The sequence below is a fragment of the Salvelinus fontinalis genome, chromosome 10 (assembly GCF_029448725.1).
Source record: "Salvelinus fontinalis isolate EN_2023a chromosome 10, ASM2944872v1, whole genome shotgun sequence".
In the NCBI taxonomy this organism is placed as follows: Eukaryota; Metazoa; Chordata; class Actinopteri; order Salmoniformes; family Salmonidae; genus Salvelinus; species Salvelinus fontinalis.
Window position 1 is genome coordinate 4349309 of NC_074674.1, and position 20682 is coordinate 4369990.

General features: G+C 43.6%; 1 protein-coding gene across 6 annotated transcripts in view; it reads left to right on the forward strand.

The window, feature by feature from the left end:
* The window catches only part of LOC129863443 (neurexin-2-like), a 301564-nt gene that overhangs the window by 79217 nt on the left and 201665 nt on the right, over positions 1–20682 (forward strand). For all 6 annotated transcript variants that reach the window (XM_055935439.1, XM_055935443.1, XM_055935440.1 and 3 more), the window contains 3 exons: positions 12757–12918; positions 18429–18870; positions 19571–19954. In XM_055935439.1, coding sequence (XP_055791414.1) covers positions 12757–12918; positions 18429–18870; positions 19571–19954 — 988 coding nt within the window. The remainder of the gene's footprint in view (positions 1–12756; positions 12919–18428; positions 18871–19570; positions 19955–20682) is intronic.

The following is a 20682-nucleotide window of genomic DNA, read 5'->3' on the forward strand; positions in this document are numbered from 1 at the left end:
GTTCTTCTTCCTGCGCTCAGCAGTAGATCTAGCATTATTACAGGAAGATTTACATTTTCTATTTGAAGAGGGTGTGATACTAACATTATTTAGCTTCCAGTTGTTGTGAATGCATATCCATCATGGGCATCCAAGGGAGACCAGTTATAATGTCATTTTGTGATTGAATTATATTCACTGTGTTAATTTATCCCTCAGGACTGAAAAACAAAGATGTTTTAGGCTACCCTTTTCTGATTTAGCCCTCAATTTATCTTTATCAGTCCCAAGCCAAACTCCAGTGACTCATACCCCAAGTGTGAAAGTCTTTAGGGTACGTTGAGTAAATGTGCCTCACATATTCTGTAGTAATCCATTCTTATTTTCTACGGCAGTCGATACACAATCTTGTTCTTTTCAATTCAGTTCAGAGTAAAATGAATCAGACACATTTTTGTCTGTCTCAACATTTTTTCAGGTGAAACATGTTGATGCAGTGTGATGTTCCTCCCTGTGTGACTAGTGTTGAGGTGTATATTGTTGTGGCTGAATTGACTTGGAATGTGTTGATTGATTTCTGAGTCAGTCTCATTGAGTCATTGAGTCTCCACAGTATAACCCTACTAGTAACCAATATGATTTGTTCATGTATTGAAGTTGCTTTTATAATTCCATGTTTTTAACATAATATATTTTACTTTACCTTAATGCGTATAATGCTGTCAGTGAATTTATCCTGAGGAAGGATACTACCAATTTTTACGAGCTAAGGATATAGCTGATGAGTGGTCCATATTTAGCTAGATCAGACCTATCCTCTAGGGTTGAATTATAAAAAACCTTTTATCTTTTAAAGAATACAGCCATGTATTTCTTTACACCCTGTCAGGTTCAGTCAGTGCCATGCTCTCCTACTTAACCCTGGTCCTGCCTGCTTTCCCCTCCCATGCATTATTTGTAACTTATTTTGTACATCATGTTTCTGCCACCGTATCTTATGGCAAAAAAAGAGCTTCTGCATATCAGAACAGCGATCACTCACCTCGGATTGGACAAAGATTTCTTCTACAAAAAAGACGACGCACAAGACATTCTCCAAACACCCGACAGGACCGACATCTCCGTTATTTGCAAGAGGAAGCGATGCAGGTACAGAGGACAAAGAGCCGGATGCCTGGTCAGGACCCGGAGAAGGCGACTGGGAAAGCTGCTGTTACCGTCAATACTACTCACCAACGTGCAATCATTGGACAATAAATTAGACGAGGTACGATCATGAATATCTTACCAACGGGACATCAAAAACTGTAATATCCTATGTTTCATGGAATCGTGGCTGAATGACAACATGGATATTCAGCTAGCAGGATACACGTTGCACCGGCAAGATAGAACAGCACAGTCCGGTAAGACGAGGGGGGGCGGTCTGTGCATATTTGTAAACAACAGCTGGTGTACGAAATCTAAGGAAGTCTCTAGATTTTGCTCGCCTGAAGTAGAGTATATTGTGATAAATTGCAGGCCACACTACTTGCCTAGAGAGTTTTCAGCTATACTTTTTGTGGCTGTTTATTTACCACCACAGAAAGATGCTGGCACTGAGACCGCACTCAGTCAGCTGGATAAGGAAATAAACAAACAAGAAACCACTCACCCAGAGGCGGCGCTCCTAGTGGCCGGAGACTTTAATGCAGGGAAACTTAAATCAGTTTTACCAAATCTCTATCAGCATGTTAAATGTGCAACCAGAGGGCTAACAATTCTAGATCACCTGTACTCCACACACAGAGACGCGTACAAAGCTCTCTCTCGCCCTCCATTTGGTAAATCGGACCACAACTCTATCCTCCCGATTCCTGCTTACAAGCAAAAATTAAAGCAGGCAGCACAAGTGACTCGGTCTATAAAAAAGTGGTCAGCTGAAGCAGATGCTAAACTACAGGACTGTTTTGCTGTCACAGACTGGAACATGTTCCGGAATTCTTCTGATGGCATTGAGGAGTAGACCACTCCGCACCGCTTTCAAGGTGCGGGACTCTAACCTGGAAGCTTACAAGAAATCCTGCTATGCCCTGCGACGAACCATCAAACAGGCAAAGCGTCAATACAGGGCTAAGATTGAATCATACTATACCGGCTCCGACGATTGTCTTATGTGGCAGGGGTTGCAAACTATTACAGACTACAAAGGGAAGCACAGCTGTGAGCTGCCCAGTGACATGAGCATACCAGACCAGCTAAATCACTTCTATGCTCGCTTCGAGGCAAGCAACACTGAGGCATGCATCAGCTGTTCCGGACGATGTGTGATCACGCTCTCCATAGCCGACATGAGTAAGACCTTTAAACAGGTCAACATACACAAGGCTGCGGGGCCAGACGGATTACCAGGACGTGTGCTCCGGGCATGTGCTGACAAACTGGCAGGTGTCTTCACTGACATTTTCAACATTTCCCTGATTGAGTCTGTAATACCAGCAAGTTTCAAGCAGACCAACATAGTCCCTGTGCCCAAGAACACAAAGGCAACCTGCCTAAATGACTACCAACCCATAGCACTCACGTCTGTAGCCATGAAGTGGCTCACATCAACACCATCATCCCAGAAACCCTAGACCCACTCCAATTTGCATACCGCCCCAACAGATCCACAGATGATACAATCTCTATTGCACTCCACACTGCCTTTTCCCACCTGGACAAAAGGAACACCTATATGAGAATGCTATTCATTGACTACAGCTCAGCGTTCAACACCATAGTGCCCTCAAAGCTCATCACTAAACTGAGGACTCTGGGACTAAACACCTCTCTCTGCAACTGGATCCTGTACTTCCTGACGGGTCACCCCCAGGTGGTGAGGGTAGGTAGCAACACATCTGCCACGCTGATCCTCAACACTGGAGCTCCACAGGGGTGCGTGCACAGTCCCCTCCTGTACTCCCTGTTCACCCACGACTGCATGGCCAGGCACGACTCCAACACCGAGTTTGCAGACGACACAGCAGTGGTAGGCCTGATCACAGACAACGACGAGACAGCCTATAGGGAGGAGGTCAGAGACCTGGCCGTGTGGTGCCAGAATAACAACCTATCCCTCAATGTAGCCAAGACTAAGGAGATTATTGTGGACTACAGGAAAAGGAGGACCGAGCACGCCCCCATTCTCATCGACGGGTCTGTAGTGGAGCAGGTTGAGAGCTTCAAGTTCCTTGGTGTCCACATCAAGAACAAACTAGAATGGTCCAAACACACCAAGACCGTCGTGAAGAGGGCACGACAAAGCCTATTCCAGGAAACAAAAAAAGATTTGGCATGGGTCCTGAGATCCTCAAAAGGTTCTACAGCTGCAACATGGAGAGCATCCTGACCTGTTGCATCACTGCCTGGTACGGCAATTGCTCGGCCTCTGACTGCAAGGCACTACAGAGGGTAGTGCGTACGGCCGAGTACATCACTGGGGCTAAGCTGCCTGCCATCCAGGACCTCTACACCAGGTGGTGTCAGAGGAAGGCCCTAAAAATTGTCAAAGACCCAAGCCACTCCAGTCATAGACTGTTCTCTCTACTAACGCATGGCAAGTGGTACAAGAGTGCCAAGTCTAGGACAAAAAGGCTTCTCAACAGTTTTTACCCCCAAGCCATAAGACTCCTGAACAGGTAATCAAATGGCTACCCGGACTATTTACATTGTGTGCCCCCCCCCCCCCCCCCAAACCCTCTTTTTACGCTGCTGCTACTCTCTGTTTATCATATATGCATAGTCACTTTAACTATACATTCACGTACATACTACCTCAATTGGACCGACCAACCAGTGCTCCCGCACATTGCATTGTGTCCCACCACCCCCCAACCCCTCTTTTACACTACTGCTACTCTCTGTTCATCATATATGCATAGTCACTTTAACCATATCTACATGTACAAACTACCTCAATCAGCCTGACTAACCGGTGTCTGTATGTAGCCTCGCTACTTTTATAGCCTCGCTACTCTATATAGCCTGTCTTTTTACTGTTGTTTTATTTCTTTACCTACCTATTGTTCACCTAATACCTTTTTTGCACTATTGGTTAGAACCTGTGAGTAAGCATTTCACTGTAAGGTCTACCTGTTGTATTCAGCGCACGTGACAAATAAACTTTGATTTGATTTGAAACCTGTCTACAGGTGTAGGATCTTAATTTGATCACCCTGTTGCAGGAGAACTTTCCTGCAATGCAGGATGTTTTTAACGTGTAGTGTATTTGAGGTTTAAAAAGGCTTTTGAAGTTCCCACTGTTATTTTCCCTCACAAAAAATCTATCAAACCCTACATTAATTATAATCCACATAATAATTCACATTTCCATTTCTGCAGGATAATTTTCTTGTTGTAGCAAACTATCTCATTTACATTTACATTTAAGTCATTTAGCAGACGCTCTTATCCAGAGCGACTTACAAATTGGTGCATTCACCTTATGACATCCAGTGGAACAGCCACTTTACAATAGTGCATCTAAATCTTTTAAGGGGGGGGGGGGGGGGGGGGGGGCAGAAGGATTGCTTTACCCTAGGTATTCCTTGAAGAGGTGGGGTTTCAGGTGTCTCCGGAAGGTGGTGATTGACTCCGCTGTCCTGGCGTCGTGAGGGAGTTTGTTCCACCATTGGGGTGCCAGAGCAGCTGGCACCCCAAATTAAGATCCTACATCAAATCAAATGTATTTATCAAATCATCCTACACTGACTGCACATTGTATGGCTATTTAATATGCTGACTCTGTCTTCTATACTAACTCCATATGTGTTATTTCATAGTTTTAATGTCTTCACTATTATTCTACAATGTAGAGAATAGTAAAATAAGGAAAAACCTTGAATGAGTAAGTGATCTAAAACTTTTGACCGGTAGCGTGACTCTTCAAAAGGTAGTCTTCATTTTTTATATTCTTCATTTGTTTCTGTTAGATACTAAATTCAGCTTTTCATTGCTTTTTATTTAGTGGAGCTTTTATTTTATCTCTCAAATTAAATTTCCACTCAATTTTGATTTGTGTTATTGGTATCATTTTGAATGAAGGCCAAATCTATGCGTTGACAGCTACCTTACAAAGGGATGTATACACATATCAGGCATTTTATTGGTGTTTTCTAGAGCGCTTTGTTGACTTTACCATCTGCCATTTCTTTCTCCTCCCCTTTCTGATGAAGCACCCAGCTATTGAACATGCTATGGTAAACATTATATGATAATCAGCATATGAATTTGTTTAGTTTGGTTTGCCTGTTATTTTTCACAATATGTCTTGCTTTTTTTTGCTTTTACTCTCTAGAATGAACACGTTACAAAATTGGCAACAATCATTCCACTAGTGTCATCAGTGTTGTTTTTAAGTCACTGTAACAGATATCTTTGTCATTTAGAATTCACGTCTATCGCTGTCTCAGAAGTCAGAACTAGGCCTCCAGAGTGGTGCCGCAGTCTAAGCCATTGCATCGCAGTGCTTGAGGCGTCACTACAGACCCGGGTTCAATCCCAGGCTGTGTCACATCCGGCCATGACCGGGAGACCCATGAGGTGGCGTACAATTGGCCCAGCGTTGTCCGGGTTAGGGGAGGGTTTGGCCGGCCGGGATGCCCTTGTCCCATTACGCTCTAGCAACTCCTTGTGGCGGGCCAGGCGCATGCATGCTGACTTCAGACGCCAGTTGTACGATGTTTCCTCCGACACATTGATACGACTGTCTTCCGGGTTAAGCAAGTAGTGTGTCAAGAAGCAGTGCGGCTTGACAGGGTCGTGTTTCGGAGGACGCATGGCTCTCGACCTTAGCCTCTCCCGAGTCCGCACAGGAGTTGCAGCGATGGGACAAGACTGTAACTACCAATTTGGATATCCCGAAATTGGGGAGAAAAAGGGGTAAAAATAAAAAAAACTGAATAATAAATAAGAAGTCAGAACTAGAGAATTCGGTTTAGAAAAGGTCCATTGTGGCTAACAGGAAGAACAAGTATACATATTTCCTGTAGTAGGTATCAATGAAGTGTCAGGCACTGTGAAACAGTATTAATCAGAGAGAGAGACTTTAGTAAAAAAGAATTTAACTTCACAGCTTCACTTCCCTTTCGCCTTATAATCCAAACGTAGGATATAAATATGGAGACAGGTAGATCCATGTAGTTTATTTTTGGTTTGTCTTTTATTCATTCTGTTGCCTCTACAAACATCAACTGTACATAGTAGAAATCTACACCCTCTGTTAGTGTGATTTTCTCTTTCCATTTGACTTTATGTGAATAGCCCTTGATGGTTTATTACAACAAATAAAGCAACTTTTATTCAAACCAAAATTCCAAGGTCTTTCTATTCACACTAAGAGTATATAAAGTGCCTTCGGAAAGTATTCAGACCCCATTACTTTTTCAACACTTTGTTACGTTACAGCCTTATTCTAAAATGGATTAAACAAATAAAATCCTCATCAATCTACACACAATACCATAATGGCAAAGGATTTTTGCTAATTTAAAATAAAATGGAAATATCACATTTACATAAGTATTCAGACCCTTAACTCAATACTTTGTTGAAGCACCTTTGGCAGCTTTACAGCTTCAAGTCTAAATGGGTATGACGCTACAAGCTTGGCACACCTGTATTTGTGGAGTTTCTCACATAATTCTCTGCAGGTCCTCTCAAGCTCTGTCAGGTTAGATGGGGAGCGTTGCTGCACAACTATTTTCAGGTCTCTGCAGAGATGTTCGATTGGGTTCAAGTCTCGGCTCTGGCTGGGCTACTCAAGGACATTCAGAGACTTGTTCCGAAGCCACTCCTGCATTGTCTTGGCTGTGTGCTTAGGGTTGTTGTCCTGTTGGTAGTTGAACCTTCGCCCCAGTCTGAGGTGCCGAATGCTCTGGAGCAGGTTTTCATCAAAGATCTCTCTCTGTACTTTGCTCTGTTCATCTTTGCCTTGATCCTGACTAGTCTCCCAGTCCCTGCCGCTGAAAAATATCCCCACAGCCTGATGCTGCCACCACCATGCTTCACCGTAGGGATGATGCCAGGTTTCCTCCAGATGTGACGATTGGCAGTACATCTTGGTATCAAAAGACCAGAGGATCTTGTTTCTCATGGTCTGAGAGTTTAAGTGCCTTTTGGAAAACTCCAAGCGGGCTGTCATGTGCCTTTTTACTGAGGAGTGGCTTCCGTCTGGCCACTCTACCATAAAGGCCTGACGGTGGAGTGCTGCAGAGATGGTTGTCCTTCTTGAATGTTCTTCCATCTCATCAGAGGAACTCTAGTGCTTTGTCAGAGTGACCATCGGGATCTTGGTCACCTCCTTGACCAAGGCCCTTCTCCCCCAATTGCTCAGTTTGGGCAGGCGGCCAGCTCTAGGAAGAGGGTTCCAAACCTCTTCCATTTAAGAATGATGGAGGCCACTGTGTTCTTGGGGACCTTCAATGCTGCAGACATTTTATAGTATCCTTCCCCAGATCTGTGCCTCGACACAAACCTGTCTCGGAGCGCTACGGACAATTCCTTCGACCTCATCGGTTGGTTTTTGCTGTGACATACACTGACAAATGTGGGACCTTATATAGACAGGTGTGTGCCTTTCCAAATCATGTCTAATCAATTGAATTTACCACACGAGGACTCCAATCAGGTTGTAGAAACATCTCAAGGATGATCAATGGAAACAGGATGCATCTGACCTCAATTTCAAGTCTCATAGCAAAGGGTCTGAATACTTATGTAAATATGATATTTCAGTTTCAGTTAGGGATAGGAGGCAGCATTTTCACTTTGGATGAATTGCGTGCCCATAGTGAACTGCCTCCTACTCTGTCCCAGATGCTAATATATGCATATTATTACTATTGGATAGAAAACACTCTGAAGTTTCTAAAACTGTTTGAATTATGTCTGTGAGTATAACAGAATTCATATGGCAGGCAAACTTCCAAACAGGAAGTGGAAATTCTGAGGCTGGTGTTTTTTCTACTCATCGCCTATTCAAATCCCAGGAAGATATGGATTTGTTTGCACTTCCTACGCCTTCCACTAGATGTCAACAGTCTGTAGAACGTTGAATGAAGTTTATACTGTGATGTGGGACCGGGTGGGAGGTGTTTCAGTCAGTGGTCTGGCAGATTGCCAGTTCCTGGTCATGCGCATTCCTCATGATATCGCCTTGCGTTCCATAACTTTTACAGACACGAAGGAATGCTCCGGTTGGAACTTTATTGGATTTATATGATAACAACATCCTGAAGATTGATTCTCTACTTAGTTTGACAAGTTTATTCGACCTGTGATATAACTTTTTTAAGTTTTCGCCCGACGTTATGCGTCACTTGCACGAGCGTTTGGATATGTGTACTAAACGCACTAGCAAAAGTAGCTATTTGGACATAAATAATTGACATTATCGAACAAAACAACAATTTATTGTCGAACTAGGATTCCTGGGAATGCATTCTGATGAAGATAATCAAAGGTAAGGGAATATTTATGATGTAATTTCGTATTTCTGTTGACTCCAACATGGCGGAGAAATGTTATTTATATTTGAGCGCCGTCTCAGATTATTGCATGGTGTGCTTTTTCAGTAAAGTTTTTTTTAAATCTGACACAGGGTTGCATTAAGAACAAGTGTATCTTTAATTATATGTAAAACATGTATCTTTCATCAAAGTGTATGATGAGTATTTCTATTATTTGACGTGGCTCTGCAATTTCTCTGGATATTTTGGAGGCATTTCTGAACATGGCGCCAATGTAAACTAAGATTTTTGGATATAAATATGCACATTATCGAACAAAAAATACATGTATTGTGTAACATGATGTCCTACGAGTGTCATCTGATGAAGATCATCAAAGGTTAGTGATTCATTTTATCTCTATTTCTGTTTTTGTTACTCCTATCTTTGGCTGGGAAAATGGCTGTGTTTTTTGAACTTGGTGGTGATCTAACATAATCATATGTTGTGTTTTTGCTGTAAAGCATTTTTTAAATCGGAAACGATGGGTAGATTAACAAGATGTTTATCTTTCATTTGCTGTATTGGACTTGTTAATGTGTGAAAGTTACATATTTAAAAAAATATATTTTTGAATTTCCCGCGCTGCCTTTTCAGCGGAATGTTGTGGGGGGGTTCCGCTAGCGGAACGTGTGTCCTAGAAAGGTTAATTTGCAAAAATGTCTTTAAACCTGTTTTCCCTTTGTCATTATGGGGTATTGTTTTAGATTGCTGAGGATTTGTATTTATTTCATCCATGTTAGAATAAGGCTGTAACGTAACCAAATTTGGAAAAAGTCCAGGGGTCTGAATACTTTCCTAATGCACTCTGTGTCCATCTATCTGATTTGATCTAGTACTGAACTAACAACCATTTGTGTGTCTGACTCTAACGTCCTTACTAAAAGAACCCCCTTCCCTCTCACCCCAACCTGCATACAGACATTCTCTCTTCATTATCCCACCCCTACCCTCAACCATACTTCCCATAGACAGAACAATCCTATACTTACAAACCCTCTCATGCACTTCCCTGCATACATTTGGCTTTTCCTTGGATAGCTTCCAGTTACCTCACTGACATGCCGATAGAGAGAAATGCACCTCTTGTGGAAACTTTTTTTTTTTAACAAGCTCTGGTGGTCCGTTTTCACAAGCTGGAGTCCTCTTCTAAACAAAATAGCTCTTTCTTTCTATTTTGTCTCTCTCAATTCAATTCAAGAGGATTTATTGGCATGGGGAACATATGTTTACATTGCCAAACCAAGTGAAATGGATAAACTAAAGTGAAATAAATAACTCTTGTCTCTCTCTCGCTATCCCCAATTGCTTTCTCTCTCACACACCCTCAATCACACACTCTCTGACACACACACACACACACACACACACACACACACACACACACACACACACACACACACACACACTCTCTCTCTCTTTGACTCGCTCTCTCACAGACACACACACATACACTTTCAACAACTCCCTTGTTCATCCTTGCCTACAATTGAAGCTACAGATTCATTACAGCTCTAAACAGAAACAGCAGACATAAAAATGTGTTGTCCTTTAATGAGGGAAGTACATTTAAAACCAGGAAACACCAATAGCTAATGTTCAGAACGGGGCAATCCCTCAGAGTGGGTGGGTGCTTATATTTGTATATTTTTTTGTGCATATCCCACTCTACTTGAGACACCCGCCTGAGCAATTAGTGTTATGTGCTTAGCTCAAGGACACAGAGTGCAGGTGGCTGGGCTTCGCTTTTCTCAGAGGACCTCTGCGAAACATAGTATTTGTCAGTCAGCAATAATGGTCTTCAGAATTCACATAATATTATTAGGCCTACAGTATAGACCCCTTTGACAGTACACAACACGCTGCTCGTGACTCCTGGCGGCAGTAAAAACGCCATCGCCATCTGCACACAGTTTTATTCATTCTAAACACAAAAGCTTTTCCGGGGTTCTCATACGCTTACAAAGATGTTTTGGATGCAGTAATTGTTAGCTAGAATACTAACACTCATTGATGTAGGCTGTAGCGAAAGCTAGTCAAATAGCCTTTTTACTGGTTAGTGTTTTTAAGTATAATGCAGTTGTTTTGCGATGATGGCACAAACATAATAAGCAGGACATTCATACGAATCTTAAAATCCAATTATAATCCAAAAATAGTGTGAAATGCACTCATAAGCAACATGTAAATAGAGGCTTTTTTGTCTGCCATTTTATAAGAACCTTGTTCTGCCACCAATTTGCGCGCATCACCCTCGTGTGGCAATGTTTGCAAACACAGAAAGGGGTCTATTCCTCTCTAGTGTATTGAACTTGCAGGTTACTAATGTATCCAAATGTATCTCTCTGGCCCACTTGGTTTTGTTGATGAAACAAGGATAACACAGACCCTGCCTCTTGTCAACGATTAGCCAGCGATTTCAAAGATGATCACGTGACACATGATCACGTCTGATGGGGGAAACTTTGTGAGAGTTGACCAATCCACGCAGGGTTGTGTAAAACCACGTGCTGTACAGCGCAAGGTTATTATAGGAAACGAAAACTAAAAAAAGAATCATAAAAAAAGATTTTGTCAACTGAAATAATTAACAAACCTGTTTAAAAAAACGAAAACTATACTGAAACTATTATATTTGACAGTTTTTTTCCCTATAAACCTTTGGCCAAAATCGAATGGGGTTTCAAGCTTTTTATTCTAATGGGGGTTTGCACGCTTCTGAATCTGGCGGGTAAATTCTGCCAGAAGGCAGTGTTTCAAATAGGCCTAGCTTGTGCATCCCTATCACTAGCTAACTAGTAGATATGTGTATATTTATATACACACTAAACAAAAATATAAACGTAATATGCAACAATTTCATAGATTGTACTGAGTTACAGTTCATATAAGGAAACCAGTCAATTTCAATAAATCATTAGGCCCTAATCTATGGATTTCACATGACTGGGGATACATATATGCATCTGTTGGTCACAGATACCTTAAAAAGAAAGTAGGGTCGTGGATCACAAAACGAGTCAGTATGTGGTGTGACCACCATTTGCCTCATGCAGCGTGACACATCTCCTTCACATAGAGTTGATCAGGCTGTGGAATGTTGTCCCACCTCTTCAATGGCTGTGCGAATTTGCTGGATATTGAAGGGCTCTGGAACACGCTGTCATACACGTCGATCCAGAGCATCCAAAACATTCTCAATGGGTGACATGTCTGGTGAGTATGTAGGCCATGGTAGAACTGGGACATTTTTCAGCTTCCAGGAAGTGTATACAGATCCTTGCGAAATGGGGCCGTGCATTATCATGCTGAAACATGAGGTGATGAATGGCACGACAATGGGATCTTGTCACGGTATCTCTGTGCATTCAAACTGACATTGATAAAATGCAATTGTGTTCATTGTCTAGCTTATGCCTGCCCACACCATAACCCCAGCGCCACCATGGGGCACTCTGTTCACAACGTTGATATCAGCAAACCGCTCGCCCAACAAACCGATTTGCCATCTGTCCATTACAGTTGAAACCGAGATTCATCCATGAAGAGCACACTTCTCCAGGGTGCCAGTTGCCATTGAAGGTGAGCATTTGCTCACTGAAGTCCGTTACGATGCCGAACTGCACTCAGGTCAAGACCCTGGTGAGGAATGATGAGCACGCAGATGAGCTTCCCTGAGACGTTTTCTGACAGTTTGTGCAGAGATTTTTTGGTTGTGCAAACCCACAGTTTCATCAGTGGTCCAGGTGGCTGGTTTCAGCCTATCCCGCAAGTAAAGAAGGCGGATTTTGAGGTCCTGGACTGGCGTGGTAGAGAAAGGAACATTACATCCTCTGGCAGACATTTCCGATGATGAACTACTGTATCTGTCATGGAATGGGTGTCATGTCAAGTTCACATCTACAGACATACTTAGATATACTGTATAATATTGTACTGAAATCCAAAATATTGATGGAACGATTATATCATAATTTACTTGTCAACAACCCTCCCTATCTGTCGAGAATCGAGAAAAAGTAGAACGCTTCTGAGAATGGCTGGGCTCTCCAACTGCACTCATGACTCTTACAGCTAAGAATTCAAACAAATTTAAAGGCCAGCATTTAACGCAAAAACATAGCAGTGCATTGTTTCATTTGATGTTGAATTCAAATTCTTTCCACATTTCCCTTTTTGTCTCTTTCTGTCTGTTCTCTCTTTCCTCCTCCCACTTTCTCCATACCTCCATTTCTCTCTGGCCGCCCAGGTGACTGTCTCTGTGGATGGGATCCTGTCCACCACCGGCTACACCCAGGAGGACTACACCATGCTGGGCTCTGATGACTTGTTCTACATTGGGGGGAGTCCCAACACGGCTGACCTCCCTGGCTCCCCAGTCAGCAGTAACTTCATGGGCTGTCTCAAAGACGTAAGTACTGGTCAACTGCTCTCATCAGGGACTGATCTGGGAATACACACTGTCATAGGGCTTTTGTTGAGCTGTGTTCACATTCACAAACACCATTCACTTTGTAACATGACAGATTTTTTGTTGTTGTTGAGGAATGCATCACTTGGAATTTAGATTGTTAAACCTCCCAGTGCATCACACAGGAAGAACATACATTTATATTTATACATTTTTTCAGTTGCTAGTTAATGACAGATTGTAATGTGTGAACACATGTACTGCTCTAAGTGTTTAGATGTGTAGCCATAGAGTGAGCCCTAGAGTGAGCCCTAGAGTGAGCCCTAGAGTGAGCCCTAGAGTGAGCCCTAGAGTGAGCCCTGGAGTGAGCCCTGGAGTGAGCCCTGGAGTGAGCCCTGGAGTGAGCCCTGGAGCGGGCCCTGGAGCGGGCCCTGGAGCGGGCCATAGCTGTGTTTCATTTGCATACCTCTGCATATCACCTGGCATTGTACAGTATGGTAATTGGTCTGGTATGAATGTAGTTATGGACTTGAAATATACAATAGCATGTCTACCTGTATATGAACATCAGACTTTCTATTCTGTTGAATAATGCAGGTTCTACTCCCCCCTCCCGTTGTGACCTTCCTATACCCCCTCCCCTCTTTCCCCATCTCTCTCGTCCTCTCTCACTCTCTCTTAATCGCCATCGCTCTCTCCCTCCCCATCTCTCTCTCTCTCTCTCTCTCTCTCTCTCTCTCTCTCTCCTCTCCTCTCCTCTCCTCTCCTCTCTCCCTATGTTTCTCCCTTCCTCCTTCTCTCTCTGACAGAGCACATGTGTAATGAATACTGTGCCAGTGTTAGTGAGGTCTTAGCTTTACCATCCTGACAGCCAAATTAGACATTGATCTTCTTCATGGATTCCCAGGCAGCACATCCCTCCCTCTGTCTTTGTCTAGTTGACCCCTTCATTTATTAAATAATAATATAATAATTAAATAATACAAATACTGAGCTATATAGTATGCTACATTTTTTTTTTTACAAGTTATATAATTTTCTACCAATACAATTGCTCAGAGAAAGATATTTTGTTTAACAAGTAATGCAAAGATATCTAAAAAGATAGAGGTCAAAATGATTGGATCTCCTGTTTTCAATACTCCAGCACCTTCCCCTTACGAGGATAACGACACTGGGCCTTTAAAAAAATATATCATCGTTGGCAGCTTCAGAGTTGCAAAGAAAAAGCCATATCTCAGACTGGCCAATAAAAAGAAAAGATTAAGATGGGCAAAAGAACACAGACATTGGACAGAGGAACTCTGCCTAGAAGGCCAGCATCCCGTAGTCGCCTCTTCACTGTTGACGTTGAGACTGGTGTTTTTCGGGTGCTATTTAATGAAGCTGCCAGTTGAGGACTTGTGAGGCGTCTGTTTCTCAAACTAGACACTAATGTACTTGTCCTCTTGCTCAGTTGTGCACCGGGGCCTCCCACTCCTCTTTCTATTCTGGTTAGAGCCAGTTTGATCTGTTCTGTGAAGGGAGTATGTTGTATGAGATTTTCAGTTTCTTGGCAATTTCTCGCATGGAACAGACTTAATTTCTCAGAACAAGAATAGACTGACGAGTTTCAGAAGAAAGTTCATTTTGAGCCTGTAATCGAACCCACAAATGCTGATGCTCCAGATACTCAACTAGTCTAAAGAAGGCCAGTTGTATTGCTTCTTCTTTAATCAGAACAACAGTTTTCAGCTGTGCTAACATAATTGCAAAAGGGTTTTCTAATGATCAATTAAATTAGCCTTTTAAAATGATAAACTTGGATTAGCGAACACAACATGCCATTGGAACACAGGAGTGATGGTTGATGATAATGGGCCTGTGTATGCCTATGTAGATATTCCATTTAAAAAATCAGCCGTTTCCAAGAACAATAGTCATTTACAACATTAACAATGTCTACACTGTATTTCTGATCAATTTTATGTTATTTTAATGGACAAAAAAAAAGTGTTTTTCTTTAAAAAACAAGGATATTTCGAAGTGAGCCCAAACTCTTGAACGGTAGTGTATGTGTATCAGTAATTCCCAAAGAAACCTCCTAGCTCTGAACCTATGTAGTCCTCCAATATCTATCACACAATGTTACGCTGTAACAGGCATCAGGAGTCTGGATCAGTATGATTGATACTACCAAAAAAGAGAGAGATATTGAGTGTCATTCTGACATTTTTACTATTTTGTACTTTTCCCACCTATGGCTGAAGTTGACTCTCCAACAATTGCATTTTTCATACTGTGGATTACTTCTTATTGTTCTCATGAGATGTATTTTTTGGCCTGGCGATTACTGGTAATGGTATTGTGTGAATCCAAGCTGCTGCCTGGTGTATTTTGATTCAGAGACACACTAAAGTTATCACCCTGAAGCAGGGCGTCAGTCAGGTTTTGACTGCAAGTGCCGTTGGTGTGAAAATTAAAAACATGTTCAGCTGTGCTGCCTCCATCTGCACACAGGAACAGTGTACATGTAACAGACAGGCAGACACGCAGACAGACAGACAGACACGCAGGCAGACACGCAGGCAGACACGCAGGCAGACACGCAGGCAGACAGACAGACAGACAGACAGACAGGCAGGCAGGCAGGCAGGCAGGCAGGCAGGCAGGCAGGCAGGCATGAAGACAGGCAGACAGACAGACAGGCAGGCAGGCAGGCAGGCAGGCAGACATGAAGACAGGCAGGCAGAATTGTTAAAAAAAACACAACATGCACTTTAAATTAACCTTACAATTAGCAGTGTTGGGTGATTTGGAAAGTTGGTCAGTAAATAATATAATAATTCTCGTAGGAAAGGTTTTCATCTTTAGCTCACAATCTGTGGATAATATACGATTAGAAACATTCAAAAATTATGTAAAACATCACAGCACAATTGAAAGATACATGGCACATGGAAACCAAACGAGGGTGGTCTATGGTGATAGGTGGGATGGTCTGAGAGTGGCTGAGGGGTGGGGTTAAAGAGCTTATGTTTGGTAATGTATTATTGTTATGTAACTGCTTTATATAAAAGTACCATGTACAGTTGAAGTCGTAAGTTTACAAAAACTTTTTTTTTCAACCCCTCCACAATTGTCTTGTTAACAAACTATAGTTTTGGCAAGTCAGTTAGGACATCTACTTTGTGCATGACACAAGCAATTTTTCCAACAATTGTTTACAGACAGATTATTTCACTTATAACTCACTGTATCACAATTCCAGTGGGTCAGACGTGTACATACAGTAAGTTGACTGTGCCTTTAAACAGCTTGGAAAATTCCAGAAAATTATGCCATGGCTTTAGAAGCTTCTGATAGGCTAATTGACATAATTTGAGTCAATTGGAGGTGTACCTATGGATGTATTTCAAGGCCTACCTTCAAACTCAGTGCCTCTTTGTTTGACATCATGGGAAAATCAAAAGAAACCAGCCAAGACCTCAGAAACTAAATTGTAGACCTCCACAAGTCTGGGAGCAATTTCCAAACGCTTGAAGGTACCACGTTCATCTGTACAAACAATAGTACGCAAGTAGAAACACCATGGGACCACACAGCCATCATACCGCTCAGGAAGGAGACGCGTTCTGTCTCCTAGAGATGAACGTACTTTGGTTTGAAAGGTGCAAATCAATCCCAGAACAGCAGCAAAGGACCTTGTGACCATGCTGGAGGAAACAGGTACAAAAGTATCTATATCCACAGTAAAACGAGTCCTATATTGACATAACCTGAAAGGCCACTCAGCAAGGAAGAAGCCACTGCTCCAAAACCTCCATAAAAAATCCTGACTGCGGTTTGCAATTGTACATGGGGACAAAGATCGTACTTTTTGGAGAAATGTCCTCTGGTCTGATGAAACAAAAATAGAACTGTTTGGCCATAATGACCATCGTTATGTTTGGAGGAAAAAGGGGGAGGCTTGCAGGCCAAAGAACACCATCCCAACCATGAAGCACGGGGTGGCAGCATCGTGTTGTGGGGTGCTTTGCTGCAGGAGGGACTGGTGCACTTCACAAAATAGATGGCATCATGAGTAAGTAAAATTATGTGGATATATTAAGCAACATCTCAAGCCATCAGTCAGGAAGTTAAAGCTTGGTCGCAAATGGGTCTTCCAAATGGACAATGACGCCAAGCATACTTCCAAAGTTGTGGCAAAATGGCTTAAGGACAACAAAGTCAAGGTATTGGAGTGGCCATCACAAAGCCCTGACCTCAATCCCATAGAAAATATGTGCAGAACTGAAAAAGCGTGTGTGAGAAAGGAGGCCTACAAACCTGACTCAGTTACACCAGCTCTGTCCGGACGAATGGGCCAAAATTCACCCAACTTATTGTGGGAAGCTAGTGGAAGGCTACCCAATACCCAACAAGTTTGACCGAAGTTAAACAATTTAAAGGCAATGCTACCAAATACTAATTTAGTGTATGTAAACTTCTGACCCACTGGGAATGTGATGTAAGAAATATAAGCTGAAATAAATCATTCTCTCTACTATTATTCTGACATTTCACATTCTTAAAATAAAGTGGTGATCCTAACTGACCTAAGACAGGGAATTTTTACTTGGATGAAATGTCAGGAATTGTGAAAAACTGAGTTTAAATGTTTTTGGCTAAGGTGTATGTAAACTTCTGACTTCAACTATATGTAAAATGTGTATGTAAAATGTATATGTAAAATGTATGTATATGTAGCAGAAAAGCTGTAAAAAACAACGTAAAGATATTTGTCCTCCGAAGAGTGGGGTGGTGGAGGGGTAAAAAACATGAAGACAGGCAGGCAGGCATGAAGACAGGCAGGGAGGCATGAAGACAGGCAGGGAGGCATGAAGACAGGCAGGGAGGCATGAAGACAGGCATGAAGACAGGCAGGCAGGGAGGCATGAAGACAGGCAGGGAGGCATGAAGACAGGCAGGGAGGCATGAAGACAGGCAGGGAGGCATGAAGACAGGCAGGGAGGCATGAAGACAGGCAAGGAGGCATGAAAACACGCAGGGAGGCATGAAGACAGGCATGAAGACAGGCAGGGAGGCATGAAGACAGGCAGGGAGGCATGAAGACAGGCAGGGAGGCATGAAGACAGGCAGGCAGGCATGAAGACAGGCAGGGTGGCAGACAGGGAGATTATCTTTATGATCTGATGTTTTGTATTCAGTCATGTATTCTGTAATCTATTCAGTCATGTATTCTGTAATGTCTGGAGTGGATGTCTAGTAATGATTAATGCCATTATGTATGTTGTTGTTTGAAGTATGACTGTAAAAAAATATATACAATTACACAGTGGAATCTTTTGTCACATTTCATAGATAGAAACAGTTTCAATGAATGACAAATTGTTGATTGAATTTTAAGGTTTGGTATTGAGTAAAATTGCAGAAAAGAGTGAGGAATGAGGTCAATAACAGGACAGTAAGTGGTCTCTCTGCAGCCACCCACTCAGTGACAGTCCTGTCCCCTGTTCCTGTCCCTATAGGTGATTTACAAGAACAATGAGTTCAGACTGGAGCTGTCTCGTCTGGCTGCAGAGCGGGACCCTCAGGTCAGTGTTCACGGTGACCTGACCTTCCGCTGTGAGGATGTGGCTGCCCTGGAGCCAGTCACCTTCGACACGCCTGCCTCCTACCTCACCCTGCCCAGGTGGAACACCAAGAAGACCGGCTCCATCTCCTTTGACTTCCGGACCACGGAGCCCAGCGGCCTGCTGCTGTTCAGCCACGGGGACAGACGTCTGCGGGACCCAGACAGACAGCCGGACAGGCAGGCCAGGGCTGATTACTTTGCCATGGAGCTAATGGATGGCTTTCTCTACCTGGTGATGGACATGGGCTCTGGCACCATCAAGATGAAGGCCAGCAACAAGAGGGTCAACGATGGGGAGTGGTGCCACGTGGACTTCCAGAGGGAGGGGCGTAAGGGTGAGGGGAAGCACACATGATGGTTCTGATAAGCTCTGATTGGCCTGTTAGGTGTGATTTGAATAAGGCTTCAATCAGTGAGCCTAATGGGGACATGTCCCATAGTGAGATGACAAAGTTTCTGGCTTGTGAAATTACATTCACTATAACTATACAGAGACACTCATATTTTAGCTTACTTTAAATGTTTCTTTGCTGCAGTCAGAGATGCTGTGTGCATATCCAGTTTTAATTACAGTCTTATTTTTAGCAGTTATAATCTATGTATGACATTTCATAAATTGCCTTAACCTATTTTGCAAGTGGCCAATTATACTGTCACCTACCTCATGTGGGGAAATGTCTGTCCTCATTAGCCGAGCCCAGTGATTCCAGCCGGTTTGCTTACAGCTTATTGGTAACAGAGGATTATGCTATGACAAAGACCTGAGACATTCTTCTTCATTAGTCATTCCACAGTTTTACACCTGGTATACCTTGTGGATATCCTCTTCTGTTTGATGTTATATCCCAATGAATAGCTAGAACCACTGTGTTTATCACATCCTCCAATAGCAACACAGGAACTCACACTCTCACTTTATCTTCCCACTCCTCCACCGACACTCATTACTCACACACACCTGCACATCTTCTCAAACACACATACAGTGAGGTGAGAGCCTTGATAATAGTTGACTCACTCTGTTCTTTCCTTCAGGCTTCATCTCGGTGAACAGCCGCAGCACACCATTCTCTGCCAATGAAGGCAATGAGATCTTAGACCTGGAGGGGGAATTGTACCTGGGGGGTCTGCCCGAGGAACGCCAGCGCCTCATCCTCCCCCCAGAAGTCTGGACGGCCCCCCTCAACCTGGGCTACGTGGGCTGCATGCGGGACCTGTTCATGGATGGACGGAGCCGGGACCTGAGGAGACTGGCAGAGATCCAGAGTGCCTCTGGAGTCAGCAGCTTCTGCACCAGGGAAACTCACGTCAGGTGTGGCAGAGACGTCTGTGGCAACGGTGGGCAGTGCCGTGAGGGCTGGAACCGTCATGTGTGTGATTGCACCAGCACGGGCTACCTGGGTCCCAACTGTGAGAGCGGTGAGAGAGAGGGACAGCGGGTTGGGGAAACTGTGAAAGCGGTGAGAAAGAGGGACAGCGGGATGGGGAAACTGTGAGAGCAGTGAGAGAGGGACAGTGGGTTGGGGAAACTGTGAAAGCAGTGAGAGAGGGGGACAGTGGGATGGGGAAACTGTGAGAGCAGTGAGAGAGGGACAGCGGGATGAGGAAACTGTGAGAGCAGTGTGAGAGGGACAGCGGGATGCGGAAACTGTGAGAGCAGTGAGAGAGGGACAGCGGGATGAGGAAACTGTGAGAGCAGTGAGAGAGGGACAGCGGGATGAGGAAACTGTGAGAGCAGTGAGAGAGGGACAGCGGCATGGGGAAACTGTGAGAGCAGTGAGAGAGGGACAGCGGGATGGGGAAACTGTGAGAGCAGTGAGAGAGGGACCGCGGCATGGGGAAACTGTGAGAGCTGTGAGAGAGGGACAGCAGGATGGGGAAACTGAGAGAGGGACAGCGGGATGGGGAAACTGTGAGAGCAGTGAGAGAGGGACAGCGGGATGAGGAAACTGTGAGAGCAGTGAGAGAGGGACAGCGGGATGAGGAAACTGTGAGAGCAGTGAGAGAGGGACAGCAGGATGGGGAAACTGAGAGAGGGACAGCGGGATGGGGAAACTGTGGGAGCAGTGAGAGAGGGACAGCGGGATGGGGAAACTGTAAGAGTAGAGAGAGAGGGACAGCGGGATGAGGAAACTGTGAGAGCAGTG